Genomic DNA, 13,411 nt, shown 5'->3' on the forward strand with positions numbered 1-13,411 from the left:
ACTCCCCCCTCATCCACAGCCCTTTGATCACTTCCCACACCCAGAACCAGACCAGGAGCCAGAGTTTACCCCTAAACCCCAATTCCCCCCCCCCTTCTGGAAGCAAAACGGGGCCAAAAAGGCTCAAATTGGGCAAAACCATCCCGTTTTAGGGCCGTTTTGGGGGTGGGGGCCCAGGTACCTGCCGGGTGATGGGGAGGTGGCAATGGGTCCCTGTGACAAAGGGGACGAGCTCAGTCCTGCTGTGGCTTCACCTGGTCCCCCTCATCCTGGGGGGCACCCCAAGTGTTCCCCCCCCATCCTTGGTGCCCCCCTTGTCCTTAGGGGCACCCCAACACCGTGTCTCCCCCCCCACACAATGCCCACCCCATCACCACCCATCGTCACCCCTTACAGCCCCCACTTCCTATGACCCCCCACCAGGGACTCCCCATCACCCCTGGACCCTCCCCCCCAGCATTATGGACCCCCCCCAAAGGGGACCCCCATGGGTGTCCCCCCTCTCCATTAATACCCCCCGGATGGGGATACCCCATCCTACGGCCCCCATGGGTGACCCTTGGTGTCCCCCCTTTAAGACCCCCCCCCCCCTGCTTCCCATGACCCCCCCCACGGGTGTCCCTCGGTCCCCCCCCTTAAGACCCCCCGTTCCCATGCCCCCCCCCCACGGGGACACCCCATCCCACGCCCCCCCCCCCTTAAGACTCCCCGTTCCCATGACCCCCCCCATGGGGACACCCCATCCCACGGCCCCCCCCCTGTGGACACCCCATCCCACGCCCCCCTCCCCTTAGGACCCCCGTTCCCATGACCCCCCCCCATGTGGACACCCCATCCCACGGCCCCCCCCCTTAAGACCCCCCGTTCCCATGACCCCCCCCACGGGGACACCCCATTCCACGCCCCCCCCCCCTTCGGGACCCCCCCGTTCCCATACCCCCCCCCAACGGGTGTCCCTTGGTCCCCCCCATTCGAGACCCCCCCCCCATGGGTGTCCCTTGCCCCCCCCCCCAATCCCCCCCTGTTCCCACGCTCCCCCCCCCCCCTCACCCCGCACCAACCTGCGCTGCCCGGAAGCTCCGAGGCCCCGCCCACTCCGTAACCCCGCCCACTCCCATTAAGCCCCGCCCATGAACGCTTCCCCCCCCCCCCCCCGACTGTTCCCGCGTCCCTCCCCCCATCCCTTCCCCTCCCCCCCTGCCCAGCACCGAGCGCACGGAGTCACATGACTCGGTCTTCCGGCACCTCCTCCCCCCCCCTTTAGCGTCACCCCCCGCGCGAGCGCTGATTGGTTCAATAGAGGGGAGGGGGCGTGGCCTCCTGTGACCTTGGGGGTGTACGGAAGGGGGCGAGGCTAAAGGGGGCGGGGTCATGGCAGGGAGGGGTGGGGCCTGACAGGGAACTCCCCAATGGGGGGGGGTGTGTGTTACGGGGGGGGGGGTGTCACTTATAGGGGGAACCCCATTGGAATTAAGGGGGGGTCTTGGGGTGGGGCATCGATGAGGGTCCCATTTCGATGGGGTTTCCATAGGGGGCTTATGGGGGTGGGGGGCACTTGGGGGGTGTCTTGGGGGGGGGGGGGGGGGGGGCCATGGCTGGGGTCTTCCTGGTGGGGGGTCTTCTATGGGAGGATTTCCCACACGGGGGTGTTTTCCCTTGGGGGGGGGGTGTTCTCAATGGGGGGGGCTCCCATAGGGGGGTGCTTCCTATAGAAGGGGTGTTCTCAATGTGGGGGGCTCCCATATGGGGGTGTTCCTAATGGGGGGGGTGTGTCTCCCATAGGGGGGTGTTTCCCATGGGGTGGGGTTGTTCTCAATGGGGGTTCTCCCATAGGGGGGTGTTTCCCATGGGGGGTGTGTGTTTTCAATGGGGGGGGGGGTCTCAATGGGGGGGAATGTTCTCAATGGGGGTTCTCCCATAGGGGGGTGTTTCTCATGGGGGGGGGGGAGTGTTTTCAATGGGGGGGGGTTCCTATAGGGGGGTGCTTCCAGTGGCGGGGGGGGGTTCTCAATGGGGGGGAATGTTCTCAGTGGGGGTTCTCCCATAGGGGGGTGTTTCCCATGGGGGGGTGTTTTCAATGGGGGGGGGGGGGGGTGCTCCTAGTGGCGGGGGGGGGCTGCTCTCTATGGAGGGGGATGTTCTCAATGGGGGTTCTCCCATAGGGGGGTGTTTCCCATGGGGGGGGTGTTTTCAATGGGGGGGTCCCCTATAGGGGGGTGCTTCCAGTGGCGGGGGGTATGTTCTCAATGGGGGTTCTCCCATAGTGGCTGTGTTCTCTATGGGGGGGGGCGGATGTTCTCAATGGGGGGGTTCTCCCATAGGGGGGTTGTTTCCCGTGGGGGGGGGGGTTGTTCTCAATGGGGGCGTCCCTCCCTTGCCCCCCTTGGCTTTGCACGGTGTTGAACCCAGAAAGCCGTGTCCCCCCCCCCCCATTGCTTGTGTCATGTCCCGTCCCCCCCCATCCCCTTCCCGTTCCCGATGTCCCCCCTCCCGGAGCAGGAAGCGACCGGAGGAGGCGAAATCCCCTTTGGGGAAGGGGGGAGGTGACGTCACTCGGACTGGATCCCCCCCCCATCCTATCCCATCCCATCTATCCCATTCCGTGTCCCGGCCGGGCTCCCCCCGCCCCCGAGGCCGCTGGTTCCTTCCCGGCCGGTCCCCACCTCCGGTCCCCACCTCCGGTCCCAGCCCCGGTCCCTCCCCGCTCCGGTCCCTTTAAGAGGCGGCTCCGCCGCTCTCTCCCTGCTGCGATGCCGCCGATCGCCGATCCCGAGTCCCTTCCGCTGCCTCCCGGCCACGACCGCGATTGGGACCGGGACCGGGACCGGAGCCGCCGCCGCCTCTTCCCGGTTCTCGCCGCACTCGGAGCCGCCGCTCTCGGAGCCGCCGCAGCGGCCGCTGCCCTCCTGGGGATGCTCCATTGGGGGATGCTCCAGTGGGGGACCCCACCGCAGGTCCGTGTCCGTGCCCCCCCCAACCCCCGAGTCCCTCTGTCTGAGTGTCTGCCCTGGTGTCTGTCTGTGTCCGCTTGTCCGAGCATCCATCTGGGTGTCTGTCCGTCCCTCCGGGTGTCCATCCAGTTGTCTGTCCATCCCGGCTCCCCCTTCCCATCCTTCTGGGTGTCTTTACCTCCAGTGTCCACCCAGGTTGCACATCCTGGTGGTGTCCGTCCATCCATTCATCCATCCATCAACCATCCCTCCATCCATCATCAGTCACCCATCCATCCCTCACTTCCTCCCTCCATCCTTCCCATCCTTCCGGGTGTCTCTGTTCCTCCAATGTCCATCCAGGTTGCACATCCTGGTGGTGTACATCTATCATCCCTTCATCCCTTCATCCATCCATCCATCATCCCTTCATCCATCATCCCTTCATCCATCATCCCTTCATCCATCCATCCCTTCATCCATCCATCCATCCATCCCTTCATCCATCCCTTCATCTCTCCCTCCATCCCTTCATCTCTCCATCCATCCCTTCATCCCTCCATCCATTCATCATCCCTCCCTCATCCATCCATCCATCCATCCATCCATCCATCCATCCATCCATCCATCCATCCATCCATCCATCATCCCTCCATCCCTCATCCATCCCTCCCTCCATCCTTCCCTCCCTCCCTGCTGACCAGTGGGGTATCCACCCCCTGCCTGGCTCTTGGAGACCCCCAATCCTTCCCCGTGCCTCAGTTTCCCACCCCCAAACACACGAAATCCCCCATATCCAGGGCTCACCCCCTTGCTTGAGGACCCCCCAGAGTACCCGGAGGGATGCTGGAAAGTCCCCACATCCCGATACTACGCCAAGTTCCCCTTCCCCGAGGGACACACTGGGGACAAGGACGCTTTGGGTGCTTCCTGACACTCGTTTCCTTTCTCTCCTCAGGCTGCCACAGCTGCCCACATGCTGCTGAGTGCTGGTAAGTCCCCAAGGCCTGAGGCCACCACGAGGGGCTCTCTGTGGGGACAAGGGAGGTGGGGACAGGCCCTTCCTTAGGTGGGCGGCTCAGTCATCTCGAAAACCCTCCTGTGGGTTCCTCCTTCCGCCCTCACAATGGAAACATCACCCCAAGGCCTGCAGCATCCGGACGTGTCACAGGGCAGCCGTGGTGTCACAGGGTCCCCAGGGTGTCATGGAGTATCCTTTGTCCTTTTGGTACCCTGGGTGTCATGGAGCATCCTCCATCCCTGTGGTACCCAGGGTGTCACAGAGCATCCTCCATCCTTGTGGTCCCTAGGGTGTCATGGAGCATCCTCCATCCCTGTGGTCCCCTGGGTGTCATGGAGCATCCTCCGTCCCTGTGGTACCCAGGGTGTCACGGAGCATCCTCCATCCTTGTACCCAGGGTGTCATGGAGCATCATCCGTCCCTGTGGTCCCTAGGGTGTCATGGAGCATCCTCCATCCCTCTGGTCCCCAGGGTGTCACGGAGCATCCTCCATCCCTGTGGTCCCCCAGGTGTCATGGAGCATCATCCGTCCCTGTGGTACCCATGGTGTCATGGAGCATCCTCCATCCCTGTGGTACCCAAGGTGTCACAGAGCATCCTCTGTCCTTTTGGTCCCTAGGGTGTCATGGAGCACCTTCCATCTCTGTGGTCCCCTGGGTGTCATTGAGTGCCCCTGGGGTGTCACAGGGTCCCATGGGTGTCACGGAGCATCCTCTGTCCCTGTGGTCCCCTGGGTGTCATGGAGCATCCTCTGTCCCTGTGGTCCCCAGGGTGTCATGGAGCATCCTTCATCCCTGTGTTACCCAGGGTGTTACAGAGCATCCTCTGTCCCTGTGGTCCCCAGGGTGTCATGGAGCATCCTCCATCCCTGTGGTCCCCAGGATGTCACGGAGCATCCTCCATCCCTGTAGTACCCATGGTGTTACAGAGAATCCTCTGTCCCTGTGGTCCCCAGGGTGTCATGGAGCATCCTCCATCTCTGTGGTCCCCTGGGTGTCATGGAGCATCCTCTGTCTCTATGGTCCCCAGGGTGTCACAGACCATCCTTCATCCCTGTGGTTCCCTGGGTGTCATGGAGCATCCTCCACCCCTGTGGTACCCAGGGTGTTACAGAGCATCCTCCATCCCTATGGTCCCTAGGGTGTCACAGAGCATCCTCCATCCCTGTGGTCCCCAGGGAGTCACGGAGCATCCTCCATCCCTGTAGTCCCCAGGATGTCACGGGGCATCCTCCATCCCTGTGGTCCCCTGGGTGTCATGGAGCATCCTCTGTCCCTATGGTCCCTAGGGTGTCACAGAGCATCCTCCATCCCTGTGCTCCCTTTCTCCCACCCCCCTGTCTGAGCTGCGGCACCGTGGGCGCACCCGGGAGAGCAGCAGCACCCATCTCCCCACCCCTCAGCGCCCCTCTCCCTCTCCCCCCGCAGGCTCCCTATCGCCGCCATCCTCCCCTCTCTGGCGCTACGAGCACGGCATCAGCGGCGTCTTCCTCAGCGGCGACGTTCAAGCCACGGCCGGGGTGCTGCGGGTGACCACGGCCGGGCTCTACCTGCTCTATGGGCAGCTCGCCCTCACCTGCACCTCCCCAGCCTGTCCCCCGGGCACCGTCACCCTCCAGCTCCTCCGCTCCGGGGCCCCGCGCCCGCTGCTCGCCGTGCCCGTGGCGCTGCGCGATGGCCCCGGCCCCGTGCGCTCGGCTCTGGTCCAGGCCGTGCGGAGGCTCCGAGCCGGGGAACGGCTGAGCCTGGCGCTGGTCGGGGCCCCGGGGGGGAACGGGGCCGGGGCTGGGTGGCAGCTGGCACAGGATGAGCGAGAGGGGAACTTTGTGGGGCTGCTGCGCATCGCGGGGGACGGGGGTGCGGGCAGGGGGGCGTTGGAGGGGGCCATGGGTTGAGGATGTGGCTGGAGGTGGGGCGTCAATGGACATCAATGGACATTGGTAACCCCCATGGCCAGAGACCTGGGGACATCAATGGACATCAATGGACATCAATGGACATTGGTAACCCCCATGGCCAGTGACCTGGGGACATCAATGGACATCAATGGACATCGGTAAACCCCATGGCCAGAGACCTGGGGACATCAATGGACATCAATGGACATCAGTGGACATCAGTGGACATCAATGGACATCACTGACCTCAATGGACATCAATGGACATCAATGGACATTGGTAACCCCCATGGCCAGTGACCTGGGGACATCAATGGACATCAATGGGCATCAATGGACATTGGTAACCCCCATGGCCAGAGACCTGGGGACATCAATGGACATCAATGGACATCAATGGACATCAATGGACATTGGTAACCCCCATGGCCAGAGACCTGGGGACATCAATGGACATCAATGGACATCAATGAACATCAGTGGACATCAATGGACATCAATGGACATCAACGGACATCAATGGACATCAATGGACATCAGTGGACATCAGTGGACATCCATGGACATCACTGACCTCAGCTGACACCAATGGACATCAATGGACATCACTGACCTCAATGGACATCAATGGACACCAATGGACATCAATGGACATTGGTAAACCCCTTGGCCAGAGACGTGGGGACATCAATGGACATCAATGGACATCAGTGGACATTGTTGACCTCAATGGACCTCAATGGATATCCATGGATATCAATGGACATCAATGGACATCGCTGCTGACCTCAATGGATATCCATGGACGTCAATGGACACCAATGGACATCGCTGACCTCAACGGACATCCATCAATGGACATCGCTGACCTCAATGGACCTCAGTGGGCATCCATGGACACCAATGGACATCAATGGGCATTGCCGACCCCCATGACCAAAGACTGAGGGACATCAATGGACGTCAATGGACATCAATGGGCATTGCTGGCCCCCATGACCAGAGACCTGGGGACGCCAAGGGACACCAAGGCCCATTGCTGACCCCCATGCTTGGACCCATGGTGCTGGTGACCCCAGAGGTTGGGGACACCAATGGACCTTGGACACCCCCATGGTGGCCATTTGGGGGGACCCCGATGCTGGCCACATGGAGACCTCTGAGCCCCCCATGGTGGGGCCATTGGGGAGCAGACAAGTGGGGTCCCTGCAGGTTCCCACTCCCCCCCCCCCCCCAGCAGGCCTGGGGGGGTGATCCCTTTCCCCCCCTTAAATTAAGACCTTAATTTATTAATGACAATTATTTATTGATTAATAAAGTTATTTATGCTCCCATACACATGTGTACAAACCCACACATGTCTGCATGCACATACATGTGCCAATGCACATATACATGTATATGCACCCCCCCCTTTGGTCCCACCCATTTCCCCTCCCCTCCCCCTCCCCCCGTGGCCTCATCCGGCCTCAGCAGCAGGAAATAAGAACAAGGGGGAGGGGATGGGGGGGTCACATATGGGTCCCAACCCCCCCCCCAACCCTGCATTCACCCCCCCCCCCAACAGGAAGTTTGGGGGGGGTGTGGGTGCACAACCTCATAGCAGCCAGCTGAGAATCTCTGCTCCTGAGCGCAAAGGGCGCTGGGGAATGGGGAGGGGCTGGGTTATCCCTCCCCCCCCAGATAGCCCCTGCACCCCCATTTTGACCCCTCCAGACCCATACGTTTGCCCTGGCATCCCCAAATCTACCCCTGACCCCCCCAAACTGCCCCAAGGCACCCCAATTTGCCCTTAACACCCCCAGATTTGCCCCTTGTGGCCCCCCCTTTCATTCAATTCCAGCCCTCAACTTGGGGGGGGGATGCATCCTGGCCTCCCCTGCCTAACGCCCCCCCCCCATCACCCCTGTGCACAACCCTATACAAGCCACTGGAGAATACCCACTGCTCTCCAGGCTTGAGGCCTTTGAGGGTGGGCAAAGGGATCTCCATAGGCTTCCAGTGAGGGACCCAAGCCTCTGGGTTGGGGTCTGGAGGGTCCAGGGCATCGTGACCCCGTGCACAACCCTATATGAGCCGCTGGAGAATCCCCACCAGCCTTCAGTCCTGTGCCTCAGGTGTGCCCCATCGCGCACCAGGGGCTGTGCACCAGGTGTGTGGTCACCTATGGAACCCCATCTCTCCCTATGAGGTCCCCATGACCTGTGGGTCCCCGTCACCCCTATGGTGTCCCCATGATCCCATCATTCCTTATGGTGTCCCCATGGTGCCATCATCACCTATGGAGTCTCCACAATGCCTATGGTGACCCCATGATCCCATCATTCCCTATGGGGTCCCCACAGCCCCTATTGTGTCCCCATGATCCCATCAACTCCTATGGTGTCCCCATCATCCCATTATCCCATATGGAGTCGCCATCACCCCTATGGTGTCCCCATCATCCCACCATCCCCTATGGTGTCCCCATCACCCCTATGGTGACCCCATCATCCCATATGGAGCCCCCATCACCCCTATGGTGACCCCATGATCCCATATGGAGTCACCATCACCCCTATGGTGTCCCCATCATCCCACCATCCCGTATGGTGTCCCCATCACCCCTATGGGGGCTCCATAATCCCATCATCCCCTATGGAATCTCCCCAGTTTCATCATCTCCTATGGAATCTCCACAACCCCTACAGTGTCCCCATGATCCCGTCATTCCCTATGGAGTCCCCACACTCCTCTTGCCCCCTACAAAGCCCCCATGACCACCCTGAAGGCCTCACCACCCTATTGTCCCCTCTGGTGTCCCCACGACCCAACGCAGATCCAGAGCCAGGCGATCAGAAAGGACCTTTTTAACACAAAACCAAGGGGCAGGAGGGTGGGGAGTACCCATGGGTGCTCACGAGGGGCACCCAAACATGGTCATGGCCTCCGCAAACTCCACGAAGTCCTGGCATAGGGCTTGTAGGTCAGGCTCCTGGCACGCCGCCTCCGAGGGCCAGGCCTCCAGCCACGTGTCCTTGCCGATGAGGTAGGAGAAGCTGGAGGCAAGGGGACATCAAGGGGGACATGGTGAGAAGGAGGTGGCACCTCGTTGTGGGGGGGGACGACACAAGGGATGGGCAATGGGGGTGCACAACCTTGTACGAGACACTGGAGAATCTCAGCTTTGGGGAGGGGGAATGCTTGGGTGTCACTGTCCCCATGGCTGCCTGTCTCCATATCTACTCATGACACCTATGTCCCGTGTCCCCTATATCCCATGTCCCATGGGTCCCATGTCCCCCATGTCCCCCATGTCCCATATCTAGTGTCACCATGGCCACATGTCTCCATATCTACTCATGACACCCATGTCCCCTGTCCCCTATATCCTATGTCCCATGTGTCCCATGTCCCATGTCTAGTGTCACCATGGCCACGTGTCTCCAAATCTACCCGTGACACCCATATCCCATGTCCCCTATATCCCATGTCCCCCATGTGTCCCATGTCCCCCATATCCCATATCTAGTGTCACCATGGCCACGTGTCTCCAAACCTACCCATGACCCATGTCCCATGTCCCATGTGTCCCATGTCCCCCATGTCCCATATCTAGTGTCACCATGGCCACGTGTCTCCAAACCTACCCATGACACCCATGTTCCCTATGTCCTCCATGTCCCATGTCTTCATGTCCCATGTCCCCCATGTCCCATGTCGAGTGCCACCATGGCCATGTGTCTCCAAACCTACCCATGTCCCACGTCCCCCGTATGTCCCATGTCCCATATCTAGTGTCACCATGACCACGTCTCCAAACCTCCCCATGTCCCCCATGCCCCATGTCCCCCATGTCCCATATCCACTGTCACCGCGCCATATCTACCCATGGCCCCCATGTCCCCCATGTGTCACCATGACCACATGTCTCCAAACCTCCCCATGTCCCCCATGCCCCACGTCCCCCATGTCCCATATCTAGTGTCACCATGACCACATGTCTCCAAACCTCCCCATGTCCCCCATGCCCCATGTCCCCCATGTCCCATATCTACTGTCACCATGGCCATATCTACCCATGCCCCCCATGTCCCCCATGTGTCACCATGACCACGTGTCTCCAAACCTCCCCATGTCCCCTGTGTCCCATGTCCCCCATGTCCCCCATGTCCCATATCTAGTGTCACCATGACCACGTCTCCAAACCTCCCCATGTCCCCCATGCCCCATGTCCCCCATGTCCCATATCCACTGTCACCATGCCATATCTACCCATGCCCCCATGTCCCCCATGTGTCACCATGACCACGTCTCCAAACCTCCCCATGTCCCCTGTGTCCCATGTCCCCCATGTCCCATATCTACTGTCACCGTGGCCATATCTACCCATGCCCCCATGTCCCCCATGTGTCACCATGACCACATGTCTCCAAACCTCCCCATGTCCCCCATGCCCCACGTCCCCCATGTCCCATATCTAGTGTCACCATGACCACGTCTCCAAACCTACCCATGTCCCCATGCCCCATGTCCCCCATGTCCCATATCTACTGTCACCATGGCCATATCTACCCATGCCCGCCATGTCCCCCATGTGTCACCATGACCACGTGTCTCCAAACCTCCCCATGTCCCCCACGTCCCACGATGTTCCCGTGCCCCCAGGACCCCAAGTCCATGTCCCCACGTCCGTACCGGTTGCCGGTGACCCACATGTCGGTGGCCAGCCCCCAGAGCAGGTAGTCCTGACCCAGCTGGAGCTTCAGAGCATCTCGGCACTGCCGGTGGCTCACGAAGGTCCGGTTGCTTCTTGCTGGGTCCTCATCGGTGCCTGTCCCCATAGAACACAGGGTGCACGTCACCTCCACACCCCCCCCCCCGGCACAGCAGGGGCACCCGCTTCAGTGGGGTCCACAATGGGGCACCCATTGGTGGCATCACCAGCCATGGGTGACACCAGATCCCTCCAGCGCCCTTGGATGTCACCAACCCAACTGGGTGTCCCCAGGGCCATTGGGTGACAGCAGCCCTCATGGGTGAGCCCAGTGCCATTGGGTGACACCAACTCCTCTGGATGTCCCCAGTGCTAGTGGATGACACCAACCCAACTGGGTGTCCCTCCCTAATGGGTGCCCCCAATGCCATTGGGTGACACCAACCCAACTGGATGCCCCTTCCCAATGGGTGTCATTTCCCAATGGGTGTCCCCAGCACCACTGGGTGATGCCAACGCAACTGGGTGTCCCCAGCACCCTTGGGTGACACCAACCCAACTGGGTGGCCCTTTCCAATGGGTGTCCCCACTGTCATTGGGTAATGCCAACCCAACTGGGTGTCCCCAGCACCCTTGAGTGACACCAACCCGACTGGGTGTCCCTGCCCAATGGGTGTCCCCAGCACCCTTGAGTGACACCAATGCAACTGGGTGACCCTTCCCAATGGGTGCCCTCAGTGCCATTGGGTGACACCCACCCAACTCATGTCCCCAGCCCCAGGTGACCCCTCCCATGTCCCTCAGGGTGGCCTTGTCCCCCCACCCTGGGGTGCTCGTACCCATCTTGATGACGGAGAGGATGGTCATGATGTAGTTGTCATGGGACGGCGTCTCCTCCATTGCCACCAGCTTCACCTTGTACACTGGGGATGGACATCACTGTGTCAGCCCCAGCCCCAGAAGGCACCAGGGTGGCCCCACTGCACTTGGGGGTCCCCATGTCTCCACCTTTCCACCCTCTACATCCCCACCTGTCCTTGTCCCTTCATGTCCCCTCCCATCTCTCCATGCTCCTTGTGCTCTTCAATGGCCCTTCATGGCCCCATCCACACCTATGTCCCCTCATGTGCCCCTGTGACCCATTTCCCCGTGTCCCCATGTTCCCCATGTCCCACCATGTCCCCATGTCCCCCATGTCCCCCATGTCCCCAGATCCCCCATGTCCCCCATGTCCCACCATGTCCCCATGTCCCCCATGTCCCCATGTCCCCAGATCCCCCATGTCCCCCATGTCCCACCATGTCCCCATGTCCCCCATGTCCCCCATGTCCCCCTTGTCTCCCATGTCCCACCATAGTCAACTCCCGGCTCGCAGGCGCGCTCAATGCGTTGGTTGACGGTGATGGGGACCTCATCTTCCTTCCGCTTGAAGCAGTTCTCTGCAGGGACATGGGGACAGGGCCATGACAAGGTCTGTTGAGACAGTGACACGTCCCACCATGGCAGGGACATGGCTCCATCACAGTCATCACACATCCCATCATCCACAATGATGCGTCCCATCACAACCATGACATCCCATCATCCACAATGATGAGTCCCATCACAACCATGACATCCCATCATCCACAATGATGTGTCCCATCACAACCATGACATCCCACCATCCACAATGATGTGTCCCATCACCACCATGACATCCCACCATCCACAAGGATGTGTCCCATCACGACCATGACATCCCATCATCCACAATGATGTGTCCCATAAGAACCATGAAATCCCATCATCCACAGTGATGTGTCCCATCATGACCGTGACATCCCATCATCCACAATGATGCGTCCCATAAGAACCATGAAATCCCATCATCCACAATGATGTGTCCCATCATGACTGTGACATCCCATCATCCACAATGATGCGTCCCATCACAACCATGACATCCCATCATCCACAATGATGAGTCCCATCACCACCATGACATCCCACCATCCACAATGATGTGTCCCATCACCACCATGACATCCCACCATCCACAATGATGTGTCCCATCACCACCATGACGTCCCACCATCCACAATGATGTGTCCATGACATCTCACCATCCACAATGCCGCGTCCCATCACCACCATGACATCCCACCATCCACAAGGATGTGTCCCATCACAACCATGACATCCCAACATCCGCAATTATGTGTCCATGACATCCCACCATCCACAATGATGTGCCCCATCACCACCATGACATCCCACCATCCACAATGATGTGCCCCATCGCAACCATGACATCCCATCATCCACAACGATGTGTCCCATCACCACCATGATATCCCACCATCCACAATGATGTGTCCATGACATCCCATCATCCACAAGGATGTGTCCCATCACAACCATGACATCCCACCATCCACAATGATGTGTCCCATCACGACCATGACATCCCACCATCCACAATGCCGCGTCCCATCACCACCATGATGTCCCACCCTCCACTATGCCGTGTCTTATCATGGCCATGACATGTCCCATCATGGTAGGGGTGCTGACCTAGTGTGTCCCCATGTCCCCACCTCACCTTCGGCGCAGCGGCACACATCCTTGTAGCAGATCTTGCTCAGTTTTCCACCTTCCTTATCCGGGTGGTAGAACCGGGTGCAGCGGTCATCTGCTGGGACATGGGGACATGGGGGGATAAGGGGGGACACAGTGGGAGCCATGGGGACATGTGGAGGGTGAGGGTCAGCAAAGGGATGTGGTGGGTCAAAGGGACAAGAAGGGACCCAAGGGTGGGACAAAGGGACAAGAGGGGACCCAAGGGTGGGACAAAGGGACAAGAGGGGACCCAGGGGTGGGACAAA

General features: G+C 60.1%; 2 protein-coding genes across 3 annotated transcripts in view; one reads left to right on the forward strand and one right to left on the reverse strand.

The window, feature by feature from the left end:
- Window positions 1-2,598: 2,598 nt before the first annotated feature.
- On the forward strand, window positions 2,599-5,845 carry LOC134172655 (uncharacterized). Its single transcript, XM_062635980.1, has 3 exons — window positions 2,599-2,954; window positions 3,889-3,922; window positions 5,379-5,845. The coding sequence occupies exons 1-3, from the start codon at window positions 2,751-2,753 to the stop codon at window positions 5,843-5,845; spliced, it is 705 nt and encodes a 234-aa protein (XP_062491964.1). The 5' UTR covers window positions 2,599-2,750.
- Window positions 5,846-8,681: 2,836 nt separating this feature from the next.
- Window positions 8,682-13,411, reverse strand: part of C3 (complement C3) — a 34,522-nt gene continuing 29,792 nt past the window's right edge. Inside the window, exons 36-40 of one of the 2 annotated variants that reach the window (XM_062635985.1) lie at window positions 13,129-13,221; window positions 11,897-11,983; window positions 11,384-11,467; window positions 10,526-10,661; window positions 8,682-8,886 (exon numbers count right to left, since the gene is read on the reverse strand). In XM_062635985.1, the coding sequence (XP_062491969.1) occupies window positions 8,745-8,886; window positions 10,526-10,661; window positions 11,384-11,467; window positions 11,897-11,983; window positions 13,129-13,221 (542 nt within the window). In that variant the 3' untranslated portion in view covers window positions 8,682-8,744. The remainder of the gene's footprint in view (window positions 8,887-10,525; window positions 10,662-11,383; window positions 11,468-11,896; window positions 11,984-13,128; window positions 13,222-13,411) is intronic. The other variant, XM_062635986.1, reaches the window with a different exon arrangement.

This window comes from Pezoporus occidentalis, unplaced genomic scaffold, assembly GCF_034315485.1.
Source record: "Pezoporus occidentalis ecotype Australia unplaced genomic scaffold, CSIRO_AGI_Poc_V1 ctg460, whole genome shotgun sequence".
Classification (NCBI taxonomy): domain Eukaryota; kingdom Metazoa; phylum Chordata; class Aves; order Psittaciformes; family Psittacidae; genus Pezoporus; species Pezoporus occidentalis.

Bases quoted from the DNA above. Each gene is read 5' to 3' on its own strand.
- LOC134172655 (XM_062635980.1), top strand. From the start codon at position 2,751: ATGCCGCCGATCGCCGATCCCGAGTCCCTTCCGCTGCCTCCCGGCCAC. The intron at 2,955-3,888 runs GTCCGTGTCCGT...TTCTCTCCTCAG, and splicing joins AGTGGGGGACCCCACCGCAG to GCTGCCACAGCTGCCCACAT. The intron at 3,923-5,378 runs GTAAGTCCCCAA...CTCCCCCCGCAG, and splicing joins CCACATGCTGCTGAGTGCTG to GCTCCCTATCGCCGCCATCC.